General features: G+C 43.2%; 1 protein-coding gene across 2 annotated transcripts; it reads right to left on the bottom strand.

Annotated features, from left to right (window-relative positions):
- Nucleotides 1-2717: 2717 nt before the first annotated feature.
- On the bottom strand, nucleotides 2718-24913 carry MCRIP2 (MAPK regulated corepressor interacting protein 2). 2 transcript variants are annotated; one of them, XM_082260561.1, is made up of 5 exons: nucleotides 24770-24913; nucleotides 24115-24217; nucleotides 11871-11992; nucleotides 5572-5667; nucleotides 2718-3285 (listed from the first exon to the last, which is right to left on the bottom strand). In XM_082260561.1, the coding sequence occupies exons 1-5, from the start codon at nucleotides 24819-24821 to the stop codon at nucleotides 3215-3217; spliced, it is 444 nt and encodes a 147-aa protein (XP_082116687.1). In that variant the 5' UTR covers nucleotides 24822-24913; the 3' UTR covers nucleotides 2718-3214. The 2 variants fall into 2 exon arrangements, with proteins under 2 accessions (XP_082116687.1, XP_082116686.1); XM_082260560.1 differs by having other exon boundaries at nucleotides 2827-3285; nucleotides 11871-11995.
- Nucleotides 24914-25991: the final 1078 nt, after the last annotated feature.

Genomic DNA, 25991 nt, shown 5'->3' with positions numbered 1-25991 from the left:
GGTTTAGTAACACTTTAACCCCCTGTGGTTATCCAAAAGCAGAACCATTATAGTGGTTGGGTGTTGAGTTTTTTTTTTTAATAATAATAAAAAAAGAACATTCCAGACAAACTGACTTTATTTAGAAAAATAGACATTTCCCACTCTGTACAGATCCCTTGCATACAAAAAAAACAAAACAAAAAGAAAATAGGGGGAACGAGGAGTGAGGGAGAACATTTCTGGATGGGACACATTTCACAGCTCATCACACAGACACGGCATCATCATGACGCAGACACAACCAGCACCATGCAGTTGTATTTAATACTGCAATGCAAAAATAATTTGCAAAGTGCATCAGCCCAGAGTGACCATAAATCAGTCTAAAGTGAACCTAGAACTTTTCTCATCCTGTCTGCAAAGCAGGTAGCACCAGTCGAATCCCTTAGATTTGTCTAATACATGGCCATGGAGCCCCAAGCCCTGCATCCCCATTTAGAGTGCTCAGCTTCTACCCAACCAAAAGGGTTACCATGGCTCTGGTAGATTATGCAGGCACCCTAGTTGGCCAGTGCAAGGGTTCCCTCAAAAGATTGTCACATGGTAGAGCTCCAAAACAAGGCACTTAAGTTACCCAATTTGCAGGGATGGAGTTAGCTATGGTGGGAAAGTGACAGGCTCACTTTACTCTGACTGCCATAAACAGAAGCACCACATCAATGAATAGGCCCCATAGTGTCCAATCAATTAGAAGCTAGAGCAGGCATTTTGTCACCAATCTATCATGTGCTTTAGGCACTGAACAGTAACAGTGACTTGCACGTTCTGTAGGATGTAGTGTATAAAAGTACAACTGTCTAAAGAGGAAAAAATGTGCGCTGCCATTGAGGCCTTTTTCCTGAAAATACTAGTAGCCTGGCTTCTGTACTTTTGAGTCAAACACCTAAACCAAGGCAGCAAACGAATGTCAGAAATCAAAATCCCCTAGAGATAGTTTTGTTCCAGATTAAGGACTTTGAAGTCAAGCCATCAACATTACTCCAGATACTGTACTTTGCTTTTTCCTACCAAAACCTCACCCTCAGCAGCTTACATCTTTCGGGACAGGCATATTTTCTCCAATCAATGGAAAGGCATCAAAAGCATGCATTGCAATCCAGCTTGTGTTGGAAGCCAACGCACGTTATGGCGCACCACTGATTTCTATGGAAAACTCAAAGTTATTATAGAAATCCAGCCTCGGAGAACCTTTTACTAAATATCTATGGGAGTTAGCGCTGCTCGCTTGTTTTCAAAGGTCTTCACGATCTGGTCATTAAAACTCAGCAATTCATGGACCGGATACGTGTGCAGGTCCAGTGCCTCCACCCTGCCCTGGCTGTGACTCAAAGTGCATGTCCAGCCCACACATTTTGTCTTCATTTTAGTGTTAGATAGAATGGTAATGGATTAGAACTCTTGTTGGGGGTTTTCCTGCAATCTGTGGACCTCTTAGAAAGATCTCCCCTCCTATCTTGTAAAACTTTTGTCAGCGGAACAGGAAGTAAGGGGAAATCTCCAACTGGGCCAGAATAAAAAGTGGGCAGAGGTTCTAACTTTCCATTTCCCCCCCCCCCCCTCTCTCGATTGGAGATTTTCCCTTACTCCCTGTCTGAGCAAACTGTTGTTACCAGAACAGAAAGGGAGGGGGAAATCTCCTTAGCAAAGCTCCAGATAGCAGTAAAAACCAAACCGGGGTTCAAATCCTTCTCCACTATAAAAAATATTTTGGCTGGACCTCTATTTAAAGGCCAGCTCCACCTTTTTGGACCATATTACACCTGTATTTATTAGTTGCAGCAGCTGTCACTAGGGCTGCTACCTCATCCCTTTAAAACCGAACACATAATTATACAGGTTCTGTGGCTGATTAAGGAGGCAATTCATTTCACTTAGTACCTTACCTGCAATAAATTAGCACCTGACCCTGTGTAACTAATATGTGTTCAGGTTTAAAAGGGATGAGGTGGCAACCCTAGCTGTCACTTTAGAAATGTGCATAGCCGTGCAGGCAGCACACCACTGCATGGCATCATTCACTGAGATCTGTTAATGAACAAACCACAGGTCCCACCTGCCTCCGAGGCACACAGATCTGTAGTTCTCAATAGAACATGAATGCTGTGACTGAAAATTCCTCCAGCTCTCTAACAAAGTCTGTGCCTCCCTATGCAGCTGGAGGAATAGTCTGCAGGAGCCTGTGCAGTACACCCACAATCCGCTCCTAGCAGTTGTAATGCTGTGCAGGCTTTTTTTCAAAAAGCAAAAAAAATAAAAATATTAAATGCGCATTTTTTTGGTTCAAATATATGTGCATTTATTATTTTTGTAAAAGGTGGACTTGTGTTGGCCATACACTATACGAAAAATTGGCCGAAATTCAGGCATTTGCCCAGTTCTTTCGGCTACGAATCGGTTGTAACGTTTTTTGTTTTTCGGCTCAAAAACGGACAAGTTTGGAAATTTGTTTGCACTAGGTATATGTGAACTAGGTATATGTGAAAAAACTGATTAATTTATGTCCATTGAACAATTTATCGGTCATTACATGATGGCACTATCGTTTGCTCTCACGGCCAAGTGTTCATTTTTCAAAAATGAGTTTGAACGATTTTTCGTATAGTGTATGGCCAGCATTAGCCTTTAAGCAGCAAGGCACAGGTGAGATGAATGCCCTGGTAGTGGCTAAAGTCAGCTCCCATCCCTTCTATCCTGCCAGGTTCATCTACCCCTTTACTTGCTGTATTCATGAAGCCAACACTTTATTCCTTTTCTGTGCAAAAAGACTCCCAACCAACTTTCTAGGGCCTATAGAACCCATAGGAAAGGTATCCAGTACCTGGAGCCTCATGGATGTTGCCCATAGCAATAATTAGACTCCTTTCATGTTCGGACCTGCACTTGGAAAATGAGTCTAATTGTTATGGGCAACAATGACATTTTCCTTTTCGACATTGTTCTAAACAAGGCCATCTGTGCTTTTTTTCAAGCAAGGTTGAGACTTCTAAATCCTTGTAAAAGGAACAGCTGTAGAGACATCTTGTCAGCATTGAGTTTTCACATCGTCCAGCTTGTGGGGCTCCACTATGGAAAGTGGTCCGCAGTCTATCAATGGCTGTCATGTCACCGATGGAGGCAGACTTGTGCATGTTCTCTTTAAATAAAAGGAGATCAATCTGGGGAAGTTTGTCCTTCAGGCACAATTCTCAATGTTTGCTAGGAACCGTTCTGCCCACCACTCTTCCAGATCAATAGGGACAAAATCTGCAGGGAGAATAAAAAGGAGGGAGGCATCAGTTATTTTTCTTATTTTCAGTTTCTAATGTAATCTGTTAAATCCCAACATTATGTGAAACCCGGAGCATCATGGGGGTCTAAGCACTTTAAAGAGTAACTCCACTTTTGTTGATAAAAAACCTAGTTCTAGACCCTTTACACTCTCCCCTAGAGCCAGTTCTCTATCCAGGTACTCACCCTATGGTCCATACCTACCTTCCTTAGTTTGTACAGTAAGTGTTTGTGGGGAACGGTGTCAAAGGCCTTTGCAAAGTCCAGATACACCACATCCACAGGCTTACCTTTATCTAGGTGGCAGCTCACTTCATCATAGAAGGTTAAAAAATTGGTTTGGCAAGAACGATTTTTCATGAATCCGTGTGGATTACTACTAATAATATAATTTTCATTACTAAAGTCTTGTATGTGGTCCCTTAACATCCCCTCAAAAATCTTGCAGAGTACTGATGTTAGGCTGACCGGCCTATAGTTACCCGGGATACATCTCGGCCCCTTTTTAAATATTGGTACCACGTTGGTTTTTTTCCAATCAGCTGGCACCATATCCGTCTGCCAGACCATTATTCTTGATCTTTAAGGATAGTTTACAATCACCTAGCTTAGCTCTTTAAGAACCCTCGGGTGCAAGCCATCCGGTCCCGGTGATTATTTATGTTAAGTTTCTCTAGTTTGGTTCTAGGTCTATCTTCTGTTAGCCATGGCGGTACTTCCTGAGGTGTATCATTTAGTTTGGCATTACAAGCTGGGTTAGTGTAGCCCCCCGATTCTTTTGTGAAGACTGAAGAGAAGAAATTATTTAACACTTCTGCCTTTTCTCTGTCCTCTGTGGCCATATTTCCTTTGTCATCTTTTATGGGGCCAATGTGTTCTGTCCTCGCTTTCTTACTGTTTATATACTTAAAGAATTTCTTGGGGTACTTTTCACTCTCTTCCGCTATAGGTCTCTCGTGTTCTATTTTAGCCGCCTTGATTTCGTCTTTACATTTCTTATTACACTCTTTGTAATGCTTGAATGCTGCCAATGACCCCTCAGCCTTGTATTTTTTGAAGGCCTTTTCTTTAGCACTAATATGCATTTTTATGTTGGAGTTTAGCCACCCAGGGTTTAGTTTCGCTCTTTTAAATTTATTTCCCTTTGGAATGCACTGGCCAATCCCCTTGTTAAGTATGCTCTTGAAGCACTCCCATTTTTCCTCTGTGTTCTTTGTTCCCAGGGTTCTATCCCATTTGATATTTTCTAGCAGCGAGCGCAGTCATGGGAAATTGGCTCTTTTGAAATTCAGGGTTCTTATATTACCCTTGTGTTTCCTATTATTGTAATTAATACTGAAACTAATTGACCTATGGTCACTGTTTCCTAAGTTGCCCCGTATTTCTATATCCGTAAGCAGGTCTGTATTGTTGGTAATCAGTAGGTCAAGTACCGCATTGTTTCTTGTCGGTGCATTCACCATCTGACCCATGAAATTGTCCTGTAAAACATTTAGGAACTGCCGAGCCTTGGCTGAATGCGTGGTTCCTTCTGCCCAGTCTATATCAGGATAATTAAAGTCCCCCATTATAATGACATTTCCCATCCTTGCTGCCAATCCTATCTGTAAAATGAGGTCCGTCTCCCCCTCCTCCCTCTGGTTGGGGGGCCTATAGCATAAGCCCAATATTACCTTCCCGACAGTGCCTTCCCTTTGAAGTTCTACCCATAGGGATTCTACCTCATCCATAGCCCCATTATTAATATCATCCCTCATATTTACCTGTACACTGTTCTTAATATACAGACATACCCCTCCCCCTTTTTTACCTTCTTCATCTCTGCGATAAAGGGAATACCCCTGAATGGTCGCCATCCAGTCATGAGAGCTGTCAAACCAAGTCTCTGTTATCCCCACAAAATCTAAGTCCTCCTCATACATCAGCAGCTCCAGCTCTCCCATCTTGTTTGCCAGGCTTCTGGCATTGGTATATAAACCTCTTAATTTTGACTGGTTGCATATATCCTTATTTGATGTTTTTAGGCTGCTCTTGAGATTTATTTTTGATTAGTTGCTGTGGAGTAACATTACTGCTGCCCTTTGCACCGATTTATTGGGTCAATCCACCAGTTGGTGTAATGAAGCCCCAATACCAGTTCAGTGTCAGTGGTTATACTGGAGTGATGGGTTTAATGTCACGCCAGAGAAGCCAATAAAACAGATTTCATTACATACATTTGACCAACCCCCTTCTCTTATATTCACGATCACACGGTCTTACTCTTAGGAGAGGAATCTGTAGTCTGATCTTGATATTGTTGGGGTCCGCATCCGTTTAGTTCTGGTTTCTCCAACTGATGCTGCACCTCCTGCCAAGCTGTTGATGACAAATAATAAAACAGATGGATATAAGAGCTTACTAGGAACAGCATGGACTGATATAGACAGGACAAATCTGATAAATATGGAGGATGAATTTGCCTTCTAAAATGTCAGTTCAATGTCCCTCATTCTGGCCCTCTGACTTCAGTACTTTTTGAAGAATGGCAGTAAACAAGACGCAGAGAAAGACTCCTGACCTTGAACCCCCCACCCTGAACAAATGTATACAGATCATGAAAATACCAAATCTCGTAATACAAGAGCTCAACCAGCATTTTCAGAAAATGGTCAGCAGCATCAGCACGTCTTTTTCATAATTTTTTTTTTTTTTTTAGGGTAAGGGGGGGGGTTAATATTTTATTAATTGTCTTGTCTTATTAATTATTTTTAACCACATGAATACTAATTATATATATATATATATATATATATATATATATATATATATATATATATATATATATATATATATATATATATATATATATATACATACATATACACACACACATTAAAATAATCATAAATAAAAATCACCCCCTATCAAAAAAAAAAAAAAAAAAAAAAGGTATATCACTCTAGCCAAAAGCAATTATTAATATTTGTTTTGTTTGAGTGTTTATTAATAAATTGAATATATTTTTTTTTTAAGGTTAGGGGTGATTACATATTAATTTTTTTATTATTATTTGATGATTTTTAGTTACTCGAGTATGTATTTATTAATATATTATTTATTAGGATTTCTATTTGTACATTTTTTTTTCAATTGAGCAGAAAAAAAAAGCGCACAAAAAAACACGTGACAAAACGTGAAAGTGCCCAAAAACTTAGAAATCATGCATTTCCATGGGATTAAAAATGCACTAAAAACATGCAAATATGCCCAATTTGAGCTACAAAAAAAAAATCCTGAACTTTGAGCTTCAGGCAACTTGGAAGTGGAGATGTGAACCAACTCCATTGAGAATTGATTCCCCCCCCCCCCCCCCCAGAGTTTAAGCTTCAAAAAGCTGAACGTGTGAATGGGACCCTAGAGTTCACCTATACCCAGACTTGGACAAACAGGCGGTCCCAGGGTTACAAACAAGAAAGGGACTGTAGGTTTGTTCTTAAGTTGAATTTGGTACATTTTTCTTTTTAAAGTGTAGCTCCAGCCCAAAGAATAATTTTAAGTTTTTTGGATAGCATAGGGAAGAGATAACACCCCTGTACCATTTGTTTTTCTGTCTGTACCCCTGTGTTCAGAAGCTTTTACCTCACTTTCTGCCTCTGACAACTGGATTTTGAAAGTTTTGGGTTGTTGTGGAAACAAGGATTAGAGATAAAGCTTCAGTGGAGACACCTTTTTCCCATGATAACTCTTACAGAAGTGAATTTCCCTTCCTAGGGGTAGATTTCTCTTTACTTCCTGTTGTCTCCCTCTATAAGTAGGAGTCATTTGTAAGTCAGATGTTTGTAACCCGGGGACCGCCTGTATTCCTAGCAAGCTGGAAAGTTTTAATACAGACAGTAATCTGCCATTCACATACTATGCCTAGAGCTGCATGATTCTGGCAAAAATTAAAATCATGATTTTTTGGCTTAGAATCAAGATCACGATTCTCAATCTTTCTTTATTTTAAATATATATTATATATATATATATATATATATATATATATATATATATATATATATATATATATATATATATATATATATAAAATGTTAACCATTTGCAATAAGCTGTGACTAGGATTACCACCTCTGTCATGGATTACCCCTGGGTACTGCTGGCTGGCACTGTTGGGTACTGCTGGATGGCACTGTTGGTGGTGGGTACTGCTGGATGGCACTGTTGGTGGTGGGTACTGCTGGATGGCACTGTTGGTGGTGGGTACTGCTGGTGAAGTGTGAGGAGCAGCGCAGAGCTGATGCTTCCTGCAGCTCAGCTCTCCTCGGTCTCATCTCACAGGCGGTGTGCATTTGATATCACTCCGCCTATGACAGAATGGAGTCGGAACTATACAGGAAGCATCGGCTCTGTTCTGTCAGCTCAGTTCTGACACAGACAGCTGCGATATCACCCGTGTGTCAGGCAGACATCCCAAGTCTCTGGCATGCGGCCTGCAGCTGTCTGTGTCATAGACACATATAACACTGAGAATCGTAAACATTCTGGATTGAGATGGTGGGGGGGGGGGGGGGTGGATCGAGATTGCGATTCCTATACGACTAATCTTGCAGCTCTAACTATTCCCAATATAAAAGGAGTAGAGTGGTTCTCCCCGCTCCCATCTCGGTGTTATGTCTTTGTCTGCATCCACAGTTCTCGGTTTTTGTGCTTTTGCTTTTCCCAAGATAAGGAAAGCTCACAGCAATATAAACAAGCCTTGGAGTTCCTCTAACACAAGTTCCACAGGCTCTTCCAGAAGTATTGTACAATACAAACAGGTGACGTATTCTTACTTTAAAGTAGAGGAACAAGACTGACAACCCCCATGGGAATGTTACAAAAGGCAACATTTTGTAACCAGAGGCGGATAGTGTTAAAAATGTATCTAAACCAAAGACAAAAATGTCATATCTTGCAGCTTACCAGTGTTAATGTGGTGGCTGTAGTTCCCCCACCCACTATTCTTCACATCTGGCGAGCCAGCAACACACTTTATGTCCTAGTATGACAAGGTTTACTCACCCTACTGTATTTATGGACAAGCTGCATTTATGGCTCCTGATTTGGCCAACAGAACAACTCCCTCTCTCCTTAAAGTGCATCTTCACCCTAAAGGGCATGTTGGGTTGCCCTGCCTTCTCCCCCTCCCGTTCTTGGAAATGTATTTAGGATTCAAAAAGCTTTATTTGTACTGCAACGCAGCACTTCTGCATTCTCACCTAAGAGATCATTTCTTTCCAACCCCCTTGGACACAGATGTACTGCAGGGCTAGGTTACCCAAGACAGCCCTATGGCACATCTGCACACATAGGGGGGGGGGGGTTGGTTTCCACATAAAGACTGAGAACAGAGAAGTCTGAAACTTCCCCGTTTTTTTGCATGCATGCCATGAACCACCTGCATGCGTACAGATGTGCTGACAAACTTTGCCAGGACCAGAAGGTGAGGCAGAGCCCATGGGTACATCTGTACATGCTCCAAAATGGTGGTACCCAGAGCAGACAAATTTTTAATACAAATATATTGGGAAGCGGCCACAAGTTCCTAGCCGCGAGGAATGGATCAGGAAGGTTAATGAGATTATGGAGGCAGAGGACTGGATAGCGACTTGCAGGGATATGCGTGAAGCATTTCCGTATTACTTGGGCAGCTTTGTGGGACTACACTACTGACCCAGACCCTGTTCCATCAAGCCTAGATGTTGCCCTATTGGCATTAGCAGAACCCTCGTTTAGGCTACTCAATTAGTCTTACAGAAGTAATTTGTTCACTAAAAAATGCTACTGCTTTATTTTTCTTTTGTCTTGAAATGGCATGGAATTAGTCCAATTTTGTGAGGAATTACTCAGTTAATTTCTTTAATATTTTAGTGATCTGGGGATCCTGCATTAGCCGATGGTAATTTAAAATGGCTATCCTGGTGGTTTCTAGCACCCGGTGGGCCAAGCCCTGGACCTTAGACGAGCCCTCCTATTGTGTGCATGGCCCACAGAATGCTGGCTGCCGTATTGACTGATATGGCCCCCCTTTTCTCTGTTGGGCCAAATATTAGCCACCACCTTTGCCCACGACACCATAGATCCCTAGTTTACACTTATACCAATTTTGCACAATATTTTTTCTCCTGTAGTACAATTTTTTTGTGGATGTGAGATACAGGTTTCAGCAATTTGTTTTGATACGACACGAATTGTAAATGTATACAATCACCTTGTCTTTTTATGCTATATACAGGTCTTAATAAAGATATAAAAAAAAATAAAAATAGGGAAATAATGGTGGAACCCAAGGTGGGTGGATGGAGCCACCTTGGAGGGGGGTCTTTGCTTCTGAGAAGTGTTCTATAGTCCACAGAGTTGAACTGGGCAAAGCTGGCCACAGTGTTTGAGATAATACTGCTGAGACGATAGGCGCTAATCTGTGCCCCCCCCCCCCAGCTGTTCCAGAACTACAACTCCCATCATGCCTCTGCCTTTGGGATCAAAAACGAAGGGATTTCCAGTCACTACTTACCAACCAGCCAGCAACCAGCCAAATTAACCTGTCTAACAGTATGTGTTAAAAACAGGGGTTTAGTTGCACACATTTGCAAATACATGCGTAAGCTGCAGGCCGCGCCAAGGCACCCTGATATCTGCAGTCCCTAACTCTACCTTTAAAGAGTCTCCACCTGCCTTTGGGAGTCATACTTGTAACTGTCAGCATCTTGCAATGCCTCATGGGACTTGTAGTTTTTACAACAGCTTAAGGCCCACAGGTTGAGCACCCGTGCCATAGAAGTTACAACCTCAGGAGGGTTTTTTTTTGTTGGGGGTGGGGTTTACATACACTTTATAAATATTCTTTCTTACATCTAGAATATTCATCTGTCTCTTAATAAAACAATACTTTCTACATTCTGTAGAACCCGCACTGCAGTGGATCCTCCTTCCAGTGATATTTTTTTCCCCCCTGCATGCACGTGGGCAAGGTGACAGATCTACAGGCTGAACAGAACAAATGGGTCCCTGGTAGACAAATTATCTTATCCTTACAGCTTAATTTGGATAATGTACACCTGGCATGAGAGAAAAAGAGAAGGTGCCATTGCTGGCTCATCTTTAAAAATCCTAACAGTCTGTCTGTGTCTGGCTATTAATTAGGAAAAGTCATTGCTTCAGCATGATAGCCAAGCAACTAGTATTTTCAGAAGGAGAGGTCAGCAATGGCAACTGCTAGCCCCCCCCATGACAGGTGTTCTTTTATAAAACATATATATACTCAAGGTGTCAAACGAGGGGCAAGAGCTGGAATTCCCCTTTAACCACCTCACATACATATACTGGCTCTTCTGCGCCAAGTCACGTACAGGTATGTCATTTCGTGCTTCTAGGTCGGCCGCCACCAACCTCCTCCCCAGTGAGGCAGATCGTCATTCTGTGACAAAGGAAGATGGAGACCTGTGTTTCTGTTAAGCAGGAACACGGAGCCCTGTCTTTCCACAGTTAAAGCCCCCCCCCCCCCACACACACACACACACACAGTTAGAAAGCACTCCCAGGGAAAACATTTAAACCCTTGATCACCCCTGATGTTAACCCCTTCCCTGCCAGTGTCATTAGTACTGTGACAGTGCATATTTTTTAGCACCGATCCCTGTATTGGTGTCACTGGTCCCCAAATAGTGTCACTTAGTATCCGATTTGTCCGCTGCAGTATTGCAGTCCCGCTATAGGTACCTAATCGCCACCATTACAAGTAGAAAAAAAAAGATTCTATAGTTTGTAGACGCTATAACTTTTGTGCGAACAAATCAATAAATCCTGTTGGGGGTTTCTTTGTTTCAGGTACTTATATAGCACTGCAAATTTACGCAGCGCTTTGCATATACATTGTACATTCACATCAGTCCCTGCCCTCAAGGAGCTTACAATCCAAGGTCCCTAACTCACATTCATACATACATAGTAGGGCCAATTTAGACAATATCCAATTAACCCCCCAGCATGTCTTTGGAGGGTGGGAGGAAACCGGAGTACCCGGAGGAAACCCACGCAGGCACAGGGAGAACATGCAAACTCCAGGCAGGTAGTGTCATGGTTGGGATTTGAACCAGCGACCCTTTTACTGCTAGGCAAAAGTGCTAACCTAAATTTATGAAGAAATTTTATTTTTTTACAGCAAGATATACTTATTCAAAATGGTCTGCATTTTTTTGCTTATAGCGCTAATAATAAAAACTGCAGAGGTGATCAAATACCACCAAAAGAAAGCTCTATTTGTGGGGAAATAAGTCGCTAAATTCAATTTAGGTACAGCGTCGCACGACTGCACAATTATCAGTTAGAATAAATGCAGTGCTGTATCGCAAAAAATAACCTGGTCATAAATGGGGGGGGGGGGGTAACCCAAAGCCATTTTAGGGATTGGTTTTCACGGTGCATTATCCAGAATGCTCAGAGCTTCTTTTTCCTTCAGTTTAAGGTGCATGATTGTTCACACATGGATCTACAGTAATACCAGCTTAGGTGGAGGGGGTGAGGGGGGGGCACACACTTACCCTGGTAAACAAAACGAACGTTCTCCTCGTGTGCCGGTGTGTACACCTCCTCCTCTGCAGGGGGGCTGACAGATGGGGTGTGTTTGCCGTTCACCCGATTAAACACAAGTTTGGGAGTACAACTGCTGTGGACAAGTAGAAAGAGAACATGTTAAAGAAGACCTGTACTGTCTTATGTGAAAATAATCACATTTTCAATTGATGGATTTCATTACGGTTGTCGGTTATATTTGGACTTTAATAAAAATGTAACCTACATGGTATTGTGCCTTGTTGTACGCCTCATGAATTTCAGCAGAAGACCTGTAGACAAAGTCTTCTCCATGATTTCTAATGGCAAGCTACAAATCGTTCCTTGATTTGGAAAGTCAGCTAAAATTGAAGTCAGCTGATCTAACCCAGACTCTGATTAAATTTTTCATCTATACTGATCTAGCTTGGTCGTGGTAAGAAATAGGAGATGCTTGCTTAGATTCCAACAAGCGTAGAGTCCCAGAAACTGAAAGTCTTGAGCAGCTTTTGTGGTTCAAAGCTACCACCTCACATCCCCAATATTTGGCCTGTGAAGTCTTATATTGTAGTTCTAGACCAGTGGGTCTCCAATCTTTCTAAACAAAGAGGCAATGTTAAGGAAGGAGGGGGGGCGTCGGAGAAATCAGACTGTGGCCAGCAGGAGTGGAGATTTTCCCTATCACCAGTGTGCGTAAAATATTACTAAATTTAAATATTAGGGAGAGGAAGAGAGCCCAATCGTAGGTATAATTGGGGGAAATAGTGCCCCATTGTTAGGGTCAATGGGAGAAATGGTGCCCCATTATTGGTGTCAGTTGCCAGAATAGGGTCTCGTATCCGAGGGTGATTAGTGCCCTAAAGGCAAATAAGGCCACATTTTGGAGACCACTGTTCTAAACCATTGGCTCCCAACCTTGGTGATTAAGGATTTCCTTCATGCTTGGTTGCTTTATATCAATGGCTTGGCATTTATTATTTTTTTCAAATTCTTTATGAAGTCAAACAGAAAAAAGTACAGAATTCACACTCAAGGGACTTTGATAAGGCCCAACAACAAGTATACATCAATAACAATGATGCCACATCGAAAAACGTTGTACTAAATCAGAGCAGAGTGAAAACAGCATCATAGTAGCCAAAACCAAAGTAAGTTGAACATGGGTCAGTGATCAGTAGATCAAAGCCACGCAGCAGTTATAATATTGAGAGTAATGTTACACATTCTAGAGTGTGTAGAGAGGTAGTGATAGGTACGATTTCACACCAAGTTCGTGAGAAAAAAAGAAGATGCAATCAGGGGACCCAACTAGAAGTGAGGGGGTGGGGGAAGGAAAGACGGGAGGTCGGAAGGAGAGAGAAAAGAAAGCGTGGACACCAAAGGCAGACAAAAGTTGGAAAGTAGGGGGGGGGGGAAATAGCCAGAGGAAGGGAGGCAGCCCATGCGGGAAACCAGCACCACGGCTCTCAAGTGCCTGGAGTATCGTTATGTAGAGCCTGCCCCTCATCCGAAAAGACAGACTTGTTCCAGCAGTCCCAAGTCTTATGCCCCGTACACACGCACAGATTGTCGGCCGAACGATCGGCCGTCTTTTGTCCAGTGCTGTCGTGTTGGTTGAAAAGTGCTCAAGACTGCACACGAATTTTGTCGGCCAACAACAACCAACTTCAGAAGTGATGTCATGTGATGGTTAACTTTCCGTGTGTTTTTTCTTCTCTGAGCATGCCCAGTCTTGCTCATCTGCTTTTTGTCGGCCGAAATCTGTACTGACTGACGAACAATCGGCCGTTCTTGGTTGGCCTACAAAAATTTTATAGCCTGCACACCAGATTTTGTTCGGCCGAAAAGTCGCAGTCGGTTGTCGGAAGCATCATACTAACAAGCCGACAATCGGCCGATCGGACGTTGGCCAAATATTTACGGCCGACAATCGGTACGTGTGTACGGGCCATTAGAGTAACGCTCCCTCCTGCCCTGCGAAGACAACACCAGATCCTCAAATTCGTTTAGCTGTTTAGACCCTGGACAGCCAGGATGAGACTGAAGGAGGAGTCTGTCCTTCCATTGAAGACTGATGCAAAATTTGGCAGCGTTCAGTAGGTGGCGGAGGATGGAGTGTTTGTATTGTGCGGGTGGACTAGATGAACAATGTAATAAAAAAAAGCAGGATCGTCCGGAATAGTAAAATGCGTCATCTTTTGGGAGATTCTCCGCACTTCTTTCCAGAAGTCCCGGAGCTTAGAGCAGCTCCAGAAAACGTGGAGCAAGGAGCCTTGTTCTTGCATCTATCTGATGCCTCGGGGAAGAGCCTTGCGAGCCTCACTGGGGTATAATAGCAATGTGACAGCAATTTGTAATTAGATTTCGGAATACGGGTACATACTGAGGAACGGAGCGTGAATCGGACGATATATGGCTTGGCATTTAGGATAGCCATTTAATTGAAGGAAAAAAAAAAAAACCATGTACAGTTCTAGACCAGGGGGTCTTCAAACTTTTAATCAAAGGGCCAGTTAACTGTCCTTCAGACTTCAAGGGGAGGCACACTGTGGCAAGTGGGAGTGGAAAATGTCCTGGTGTGGGAGCAAACAATACCTCATCTTTGGTATGGGGGGGAAATTGTACCCCACTATTGGTCAGTTATAGGAATAGTGCCCCATTGTTAGGACACTATTTCTTGTACTTATGAACGATTACTCTCACTGACCCAAAGGGCTGGATAAAGGCAAGTAAAGGGACCACATCTCTGGGTCACAGTTTGGAGACCACTGTTCTAGACGAACAGTGAAGAGGCCGTAGGCCCAGCCTCTTAAAAGAATGGGGGCTTTTTTTGAATCCTAATTGCCTAGGTTGTATTCTGTCCCCTGCCGGCTCGAAGACTGGGAACCAAGCGATCAAACACCACCGATTGCTTGGTTCTCACAGCTCCCTGAGCAGGGAGCTGGTGACTGTCAGTCATTGGCTCTCTGATCTGTGCACCTCCACGCTATCCTGATGGGTGAAAACAACTGCCTGTGCAAACTGTGGACCAGCTTCCCAATGGCAACTATGGTGGACCACGTCTGTACAAGGTCTACCAACACGGCCGCTTTTGTCACCATCAAGGGAGGGTGTAGAAAGGATGATAACATTGAGGCACAATTTGGAGACAAATATCACTCCATAACTGAAGTACCCGAGCAAGCACTAGGTGTTCTCTCCCCCCCTTGGTGTGCCTAGGCTTGACTTGCCCGAGGTTATTACAAATCCACTATAAAGGAATCCTGCAGTCGGCAAGTATTGAGGCTGCCAGTACTGACCTCTTCTTGAACATACTAGTTGCCTGGCTGTCATCATGATCCTTTGGTTCCAATACTGCTTTAAGTTGCAGATCTGGAGTTTTGACTTCCAGCAATGTTCCCCCAATTTGTCTGCTGGCTTCAAATCATGGTGTAGTTGAAACTATTTAGGACAGGAACTACCAAGCAACTAGCATTTTCAGAAGCAGATCAGCAATAGCAGGCTCCACATTTGTCTCAGTACTAGTTAACTATACAGATCAGGCATTGTGCCACATTAATTACATGAAGCTTTACACAATAAGGCCTTGAATCGCAGATCAAAGCAGACTTCAAGGATACCCTTTATTTAGTGTTCAGAAGAACGTCTCATCTGCTGCCCAAATATGATTTTCAGATCAGAGCAGATATTGTGCAAACCTACCAGTCTGGTCTTCAGAACTCTTTTTAATGAACACTGATATCATTTCCAGAGTAATATCACCTCCTCCTCAGCCCTTGGAGCGACTTGTCATGCGATTTGACAGGTTAAATCGCATGACAAGTTGCACCCTATTATCGGCAATGGCACTGTTCAAATCAGTGCGGTGCCACATCAATTTGAAAAAGTAGTGCCTGCACTACTTTTGGCGATTTCAGTTGTGACTTGTATAGAGATCTGTGAAGACGCACAAATGTCTTCCAAGTCGCACCGACATGCGTCTTTGAAGTTGTGCGATTTCAGATGAAGGCACGCGATTTTAAAACCGCAGTCAATGTGAACGAGGGCTCAAGGAAGATTTATGGGCTACTGTTAGGCCTTAATCACACAGGCGTACTTAGGCCTGGGTTCACACATAGGCATGCATGTCTTTGTGAATACCATTCCAGTCGCTGTGCAATAGCAGTACAGGTGCAATTGTGCCAGCTGTGTGAACCACCTTAATAGAAACACATAATATCTAGACTGTCATGCAAATCTGTGCATTTGAAAGCGCATCCAGAAATGCATCTGTGTGAACCAGGACTAAGAGCATACTTATGCAAAGGGCTGGGTTTGTCCGCATGGGATGCACAGGTGTTCTATGCAGGCATGCAGTCCTATTTACAGGGGCAGCACACTGGCTTAGTGGTTAGCACTTCCGCATGGTAGCACTAGGGCTGTCAGTTTGAATCCAAACCATGGCACTGCCTTTATAAGTTTACATGTTCTCCCTGTGCAGGTTTCCACCAGGTACTCCAGTTTCCTCCCGTACTCCAAAGACATGCTGGGGGGTTTTATTGGCTCCTGTTTAAATTTGCCCAAGTGTATGTATGTATGTATGTATGTATGTATGTATGTATGCATGCATTTAATTGAGTTAAGGTAAGGACCTTAGATTGCAAGCTCCTTGCCGGCAAGGACTGATGTGAATGTGTTCAGCTCCTCTCTCCTAATTGGCTCAATGACTTGATTGACAGCCGTGGGAGCCAATGGCACATAATATCTAGACTGGCTGTATCTCAGCCAATCAGGAGGGAGTGTCCCAGGACGGGCGAGGGACTTGTGGACAGCACTGGACAGAGAGGGGTGGCACAGGTAAGTATTAGGGGTGCTGGGGGGGGGGGGGGGGAACTGCTACACACAGAAGACTTTTTATTTATACTAATGCATTAAGATGAAAAAAAAAAGCCTTCCTGGCTTTACAACTCATTTTAAAACAGTAACTCACTCTAAAATTTAGAGTTAGGACTGCAGATAATACCAGGGTGCCATGGAGTGGCTCTGCAGCTTACGCATGTATATGCAAATGTGTGCAAACTGAACCTCACACATCAGTGTGGGTGCATGCGTGTGTCCCCAAACTCACACTGCCAGCGTTCGGGTTGGGAGCAGCGGCTGTATCCATGCGGTCTCTTTGTCCCAATGGACATGAATGGGACTGCCTGCATGCAGATGCCCAGGTGTACACTTATGTACGCTCATGTAAAAGGCCTCCATATACAGGGTACATGTACACTTTTCTATTTACTGTCCAATCACTTGGTCCACAAGCTCTACTGCCCTGTTGATGGCCAACTAGCCTGAACCTGCTGTGTACAGTTTGGAATGGATGGCTCTATAATAAAAAGATAGTCATACACTCAGGGCTTTTTTTCAGCGGGAACGCGGGGGAACTCCAGCACCTCCAGTCTGAATGCATGCATTTGCAAAGGGGTGCTGGGGTCAGTGGGGTGAGCTGAATGGCCTATCGATGCTGGCTGCTGGGGGATCAATTGTTTCTGGGGTGAATCTATTGTTGCTGGAGGGCATTTTGTTTGGGGGTGGGGGGCTATTGTTGCAGTGGAGGATTTATTGTTGCTGGGGGGGGGGGAACTATTGTTGTAGCGGGGGGGGGGGGGTCTATTGCTGCTGATTCCAGTGGATCTATTTTACTGCTTTTCTAGTTATCATTAACAAATTCTATACAAAATTACCTAGAACCACAACATGATACTTGGTTCTGTATTCTCTAAAAGGGGGGGGGGGGGGGGGTACTGGGAGGTGGGTAGGGGGGGTGAAACCAAAGGACAATGCTCGGAGGTGGGTAGGAAGTGGAGACAAGGAGTGGACTCAGAAGAAGGAAGGGAGTACCTGCACTTATTCACAGAGAAATAAAGCCCTGCAAACACTAATAGAATGTTGTGTGTGGTGAAAAGAAAATGTGAAGGAGCAGGGTAGAAAAAAAAAGTGTCTAACAAAGACATTTCTAACCATTTATTCCAAAAAACGATTGTTAACCGCTTGCCGACCGCCGCACGACTATTTACTGCGGCGGTCAGCCCCTCACAGGCAAAGCGACGTAGTACTACGTCGCTAGCCTGTGAGGGTCTCAGGAGCCAGCGCCGCCACCGTCCACCGGTCACTCGCGATCGTCGGTGGAGAGGGAGAAAGGCAGGCGGCTAATGTAAACAAGCCGCCTGTCATTCTCCCCTGTGTAGGAATAGTGATCATACGGTTCTACTATGTAGGACCGTTGATCAGTGTTCCTACACCTCAAGCCACAGCCAATCACAGTTAGAATCACGCCCCTAGGGACACACATAACCCCTCCCCCTCAAAAAAGTTAACCCCTTCACTGCCAGTGTAATTTTACAGTAACAGTGCATATTTAATGTCACTGGTAACCCCAAAAGTGTCAGTCAAGGGTCCGATCTGTCCGCCGCAATGTCGAAGTCCCGCCAAAAATCGCAGATCGCCACCATTACGCGTTAAAAAAAAAAAAAATAAATCTTTTCCTTTGTTAGTAAACGCGATAACGATAACTTTTGCGCAAACCAATCAAAATATGCTTTTTGCAATTTATTTTACCAAACATATGTAGCATAAAACAAATTGGCCGCAAAGGTTAAAAAAAAGAAAAAAAAAAAAATTTAGATTTTTTCTTTTTTTTGGGGGGGAATTTCATATAAACAAAATGTGAAAAATATTGTTATTTTTGCAAAATTGACGCTCTTTTTTTGTTTATAGCGCATGATCAAAAAAATCCCACAGGTGATCAAATACCACCAAAAGAAAGCCCTGTCTGTGGGAAAAAAAGGACGCCAAATTCATTTAGGTACGGAGTAGCACGACCGCTCAATTGTCCGTTAAAGTCCCGCAGTGCCGAATCGCAAAATAGGCCCTGGTCAGGAAGGGGGTAAAAACTTCCGGGGCTTAAGTGGTTAAAAGCAAAGGCACTTTCTAAGTACTTTTTGAATGACATTCAAATTTTAAGCTTGACTTTTTCCAAACACTGATAAATTCTCTATTAATGCAGACCCAGCACAAAGGCACTAGGCTGATGTAGTTGGGAATAGATGTACATAGCATCCTGCTGCCATTTTTATACATTGGAAAGTGAAAGGACGCATTGGATTAGCTGCTATGGCCAACACCTCCACTGTACCGTCTACTGTAGTCGTTATACACACTGTTACCATAATCACCAACCAAGAATGTAAGCAGACACAGTGGAAGGCCAGAGGTCACTAAAGGCTGACTTCTTAGTCTCGCTCTACTGGTTTCCTTCCAATCTAATCTATAGCAGTATAAAACTACACACAGTAAAACTGAATTACACAATCCACCAATGTTAGTGGAAGATACACTATATTACCAAAAGTATTGGGACGCCTGCCTTTATATGCACATGAACTTTAATGGCATCCCAGTCTAATGGGCCATACACACTATAAGATTTTCTGAAGACTTTTTCCTTTAGACTTACCAAAACCATATAATATGAGGTCAAACCTAAACACTTTCAATTTGTATGCAATCTGGCAGCCCTTGCACTACATAGAAAAGGTAAATCTAACCATAAAGTTGGATAGTGTGTATCCAGCTTTAGTCTAAGGTTCAATATGGAGTTGGCCCACCCTTTGCAGCTATAACAGCTTCAACTCTTCTGGGAAGGCTGTCCACAAGGTTTAGGAGTGGGTCTATGGGAATGTTTGACCATTCTTCCAGAAGCGCATTTGTGAGGTCAGGCACTGATGTTGGAGGAGAAGGCCTGGCTCACAGTCTCCGCTCTAATTCATCCTAAATAAAGTTGAGGCGAGTCAAATTCCTCCACCCCTCATTGATGTCTTTATGGAACTTGATTTGTGCACTGGTCCATATCATTTGGTGGAGGGGGGGGGTTATGGTTGTTTTTCAGGGGTTGGGCTTGGCCCCTTAGTTCCAATGAAGGGAACTCTTAACGTGTCAGCATACCAAGACATTTTGGACAATTTCATGCTCCCAACTTTGTGGGAACAGTTTGGGGACAGCCCCTTCCTGTTCCAACATGACTGCGCACCAAGCAAGGTCCATAAAGACATGGATGAGCGAGTTTGGGGTGGAGGAACTTGACTGGTCTGCACAGAGTCCTGACCTCTACCCGATAGAACACCTCTGGGTGTCTGCAAGCCAGACCTTCTCGTTCAACATCAGTGCCTGACCTCACAAATGCACTTCTGGAAGAATGGTCAAACATTCCCATAGGGCAGGGAAAGAAACAAATCACCGCTCAAGGGGAAAGAAACAAATCACCGCTCAAAGGCTGTCAGCTGAAAATAAAAGACCCAGGGCAGACTGTGGTGATCCTAGGGAACTGGGTGCTCGCCAAAGGTCCGCAGCCTGGAAAGCCCATATATATTGTAGAAAGAAAGTGGCACCTCCAGTAGTAGGAAACTTGAATTTATTGTAGAATTAAAGGTCCAACATCGAACATACAAGACAGACTGGATCAGCAGACGCGTTTCACACCACGTGCTTAATCATGATTAAGCACGTGGTGTGAAACGCGTCTGCTGATCCAGTCTGTCTTGTATGTTCGATGTTGGACCTTTAATTCTACAATAAAATTCAAGTTTCCTACTACTGGAGGTGCCACTTTCTTTCTACAATATATACAAACATTCCCATAGAAACACTCCTAAACCTTGTGGACAGCCTTCCCAGAAGAGTTGAATATTGAACCCTACGGACTAAGCCTGGAATGCCATTAAAGTTCATGTGCGTGTAAAGGCAGGCATTCCTATACTTTTTGTAATAAAGTGTATGTGGGGTCATCTAGACTACAAAAAAATAAAAAGGGGGGGGGGGTATACATTTTTTTTTTTTTTTTAACATATTTAATATTTTAATACAACCCATAAAAAACAGTGACTGGGTTGAACTTTCCATCATATCGTTAGCTGTGTGCCATGATTACAAATTTATGACAAAGGGGGGGAAGAACGATTGGATTCGGTGTGTCCTATAGGAAGAATAAAGTCCTTGTTTAGTTTTACCATCCCCTCCCTCTTAATGCGGTGTGGAATCTCAAAGCCTATCTAGCCGTAAAATAACTGGGATATTAAACACTAACTCGCATGGCCAGTTTAACACAGGAACTACGTCTTTCTGATCAAAGGAGGTCAAAGGGTCATTTGGTGGGGGCAAGCCCTACTCAAGGACACATAGGCTGTAGCGTGGTACAAACTGGCCAAAGCTAGAATTTGCAATAAGTTGCAAGGCTGCAGATCTACTGAACCCATCAGTCTTATTTACCAAAGCAGGATTTCCATTTACTGAACCCACATCTAAGAAAAGGCTGTTCCACACCACGACACACTGCATCGCAATGCATGCATTTTCGTGCGTTGTGTTAGGTGGGCACTTCAAACTGTATAGGCTACAATGTAGCCTGAAATTTCCAGTTTCAGTGAGAAGGGGGGGGGTTGATACAGCTAAAGGGCTGTCAGAAGCTCTCGTTAAGAGCTTAACTATGCCCGATCTTTCCTGCCAGATCCGCCATTCATAGAAGTCATACTACAGCTTCAATGAGTGACACAGGGTCTCTGAATGGAGGGGGGGGGGGGGGGGCTGATAGCTCCACCCCTTCATTCATTACTGCAACCTGCTGGTGTGAATTCATTCTAAGGCCCCTTTCACACTTATGCCACGCAATTTTGCAAGCAATGGCTATGGCTATGGCTCAAAACGCAATCAAATCGTGGCAAAGTAGTGCAGGAACTACTTTGAAGTTGGTGCGACTTCAAAAATGCACTGATATGAATGGGGCTCATTGAAAATAATGGAAAACGACTTGTCATGCGATTTTGCGGTCCAAAATTGCGGAACAAGTCGCACTAGTGTGAAAGGGGCCTAAAGAAAGTCATACTGAGGGAAATACTGGCCTCCTAACAATACCAATATCCTGGCTGCCTCTGGCTTCAATATATTCAGAGTCACTTACCTGGAACAAGCATGCAGATTAGGAAGTCAGAACTCAGATCTGCACACTTGTGTGTGTAGCCACAGGATAAAGACGACAGCCAAACAGCTAGCATTTTTAAAGCTAAAAAGGCCAGTACAGGACACAAACCCCCCCCTCCAAAAAAAAAAAAAAAAAAAAAGGCATTTGCATTGTGTTAAGTAGGGTCAAACCACTAGTAATTTATTTTTTCTATCTTTAGTTACAGTGCATTGCACATACATGCATTAATAGGTGTTGTGTTAGATACAGACAGGTTGCAATTAAATGTGACACACATACATATAAAACACTATGGTGTGAACAAGGGAAACCACTATTCTCTGTGTCCTTGCGGTGACCGGCTTTGAAAAAAAAAAAAAAAAAAAAAAAAAAAAAAAAAACGCAGCTCGCTGCACGTGGTGCGAACCAGCCCTGACTCATCTGGAGGGGAAAAAAAAAAGAAGAGCCAAGCACAAATATTTCAGACTGACCTGGAACGATCCCAGGTACTCTATTCATACCGCGCCAACAGTTTACACAACGCTGTACATTCACATCAGTCCCTGCCCTCAGGAGCATACAATCTAAAGTCGCTATCTCATGCACATGCTAGGGCCAATATGGATAGGGGCCAGTCAACTTACCGGCATGTCTTTGGAATGTGGGAGGAAACCAGCCAAGCATAGAAAGAACATGTAAACTCCATGCAGATAGTTCCCAGACCAGGATTTGAACTGAGGATCCCAGTGCTGCAAGGCAGATGTGCTAGTGCTCTTTCTGATTGGATGCCATTCGTTAGTTGCATATACTTATTACGCTTCATTGGCTCCCTTACTTTAATGCAGTACACAATCAGGAGATCCCATGATGCGAATACCAACCAAATTGTTCTCCTTGTTCCTCCCAAGACCTCCTGTACTCTAGTTTCCTTGTCATCTCCTCCCATGCTTGCCTCCAGGACTTCTCCCAAGCCTCTCCCATCCTCTGGAACTCCCTACCCCATTATGTACAACCATCACTTTTAGGCAATCCCTGAAAACGTTTCTCTTCCGAGAAGCCTATCCTGCACTTTTATTTTTGCCATCAGCTCATGCCTTACAGTTACTACCTTTTGTATCACTTGACCCTCCCTTCTAGATTGTAAGCTCTAAGGAGCAGGGCCCTCTGATTCCTCCTGTATTGAATTGTAGTGTCTGCCCACATGTTGTAAAGTGCTGCACAAACGGTTGGCGCTATATAAATCCCAAAATAATAATAATAATAATAATAATAAATGCACCGAAATTTCAGCCGCCGAAACATATCGGCCAAAAATGGGGTTATCCGCATTTTGCCGATAAGAGAAAAAGGTGCCGATAATGACGCTTAAAACACACGTGATTTGCCGCAAATGTGCAGCGACTTCACAACATTTTACTGCGCTTCTGGTGGGTTGTTCATAGGTCATGTGACTCAAACCGCATCAAAGCGCAACACAGGTGCGTTATTGATACGTTCCTGCTGTGTTTTCAATGCATTTCAAAATGGAGAGATGGGTTTTTGGTGGGGTTTTTTTTTTTTTTTTTTTTTAAACTGACCAAAAATGCAGCATGCGAGATTTTTAACACCAGGACAGAAGCACAACGGACCAGTGTGAAGACATATATAGAATTTAAAGGGATGCATTTTTCCTTGTGCTTTTCTTGCACTAAAGGTGCAAATAAATTCATAGTCATTTGAATTCCTGATATTATTTAAAATATAGAACAAATTATATAGGAAAAAAAATTTTATTTAGGAGATTAAATATTTAGAAAAAAAACAAAAAAAGTCATAATTGGTTTTCGGCCAAGTGCATCCTGCATTTTCAGTTTCAGCACCAAAATTTCCATTCGGTGCACCCCTAATAATAATGCTAACCCTCATGCCGTCTTTCATCTGCCCAGTGCCTTAAGTTACACAAAGGCGTCATGGAGCAAGAATAAAAGGGAACACTCTGAATTTTGGCTCCGCTGCCAAGCAGACATGTGACATTGGTGAGCAAGGGCAGCAAAGGGTTAAGAGGATCCGGCCCCTGTCTCTCCCCCTTCGTCTGGCCACACCCCCTCCCTTCACATGTGACAGTGACAGTGTGCACATGGTAACCTCTATACAAGGTCACGCAGCGGCATTGCCTTTCACCCCGGTCAGGGATCCTGCCATGGAAAGTTGGTGCACCCCACCTCCCCCTTCCCCAACCCCAGCTGATACGTCCCCCCCCCCCCAGCACTGACCTTGGAAGGGGGTCCCAGCCGTTGGATGATGAAGAAGTGTTGATCAGCAGCTGCTGCTTGATTTTCAGCTCCTGCAGCTTAGTGTCAATCTGCTGCTTGGGACCTGCAAGGAGAAACACACAGAGATCAGGATTAGGATCGGCCGCCACCAATCACATATACTGTATAATATATATGTATAATATATATATATATATATACACACAAACACACACATATATATAAGTGTGAGAACGTGTGCAGTCAATAAGTGATGTACGTCTGACTGTTGTCCCTGGAACCCCTCAGTCCTTGCACAATAAAAAAGTCCCCCTAAACTCAGCCCTTCCTGATTAATGGGGGGGTGTTTATGATAACATTACCCAATCAGAAGCCAGGACAAGGAACGCCGGGGCGGCAGCCCTCCATAGACAGTTGTCGCACAGGCTCAGCCATGCAGCGTCCTTGGAAATTATTTTATTTAGCATGTAATAATGCATCAATAAAAATGATGGGGAACAGCAGATGACATCAATGGCACTCTTGTATCTGGGGGTCACCATGTCTGATGACTATGCCCACAACACACATAGAGGGGCATGCAGAGGACAGTGAAGGAGCCCCCCCCCCCCCCTGCACCAGGCACAGGGATCCCCCCCATCATCATCTCACTTACCTGTTCTCCTCTGGGTGGTCAGCTTGCTGGGTCCTCGGGTAATGGTGTACATGTCGGGGAGGGAGGGGGGTGTAGGGTGAGATGCCCCCTGGTACCTGTATGATCAGCAGGCAGACTGTGACTTTTCACTGCTGCAGCTGCTGCTTTAAGAAGGCATGTACAGGAGGACACGCCCACTCCGGGGATCTTAAAGGGACCACTGCACTGCTGTGCTTATCTAACTGGTTGTGCAATAGCAGGGCGTCTGACTGCAATACTGTACTGGGAATGCTGGCCGGGGAGGGGAAGGTTATACAACCCTCTGCAGGCAGCAGGCTGATAGGTTGGGGTTATTCAATAGAGAGGACTACAATTCCCAGCATGCTCTGCTGGGACAGCAACAAGTGTCTTGTGACTGTGTGTAGAACTACATGTCCCAGCATTCCTTATGCAAAGAGAGATACAAATATTTAACACAAAAAAAAAATGGTTGAATTAATTTGGATTGCCTGCCACAAACATTGCATGTCCACTTAAACCTATTTCTGACACTTGTTGTTTACAAGTTAAAATCATTTTTTTTTGCTAGAAAACTACTTAGAACCTCCCACACATTTTATATATATATATATATATATATATATATATATATTTTTTTTTTTTAGCAGAGACCCTAAAGAATAAAATGGAGATCATTTGAATACTTTAGGTCACATCGTATTCGCGCAGCAATCTGACGAGTGCAATATTTTGGGAAAAAATACACTTTTTTTAAATAAAAAATAAGAAAACAGTAAAGTTAGCCCAATTTGTTTCTATAATGTGAAAGATAACGTTACACCGAGTAAATAGATACCCAACATATCATGCTTCAAAATTGCGCACGCTTGTGGAATGGCGACAAACTTTGGAACTTAAAAATCTCCATAGGCGACGCTTTAAAAATTTCTATAGGTTACCAGCTTAGAGTTACAGAGGGGATCTAGAGCTAAAACTATTGCTCTCGCTCTAACGATCGTGGGCGATACCTCACATGTGTGAACATCATTTACATGTGTGGGTGCGAGTTGCGTATGCGTTCGCTTCTGCGTGCGAGCTCTGCGGTAAAGGGCGCTTCCAATTTTTTTTTTTTATTATTTATTTTACTTTTTATTCTTTATTTTTACACTGTCCCTTTCAAAAAAAAAAGTTTTGATCACTTGTATTCCTATTACAAGGAATGTAAACATCCCTTGTAATAGAA

Source organism: Pelophylax lessonae, assembly GCF_965119305.1.
Source record: "Pelophylax lessonae genome assembly, chromosome: 6".
Lineage (NCBI taxonomy): Eukaryota > Metazoa > Chordata > Amphibia > Anura > Ranidae > Pelophylax > Pelophylax lessonae.
This window is presented reverse-complemented; position numbering and strand designations above follow the sequence as displayed.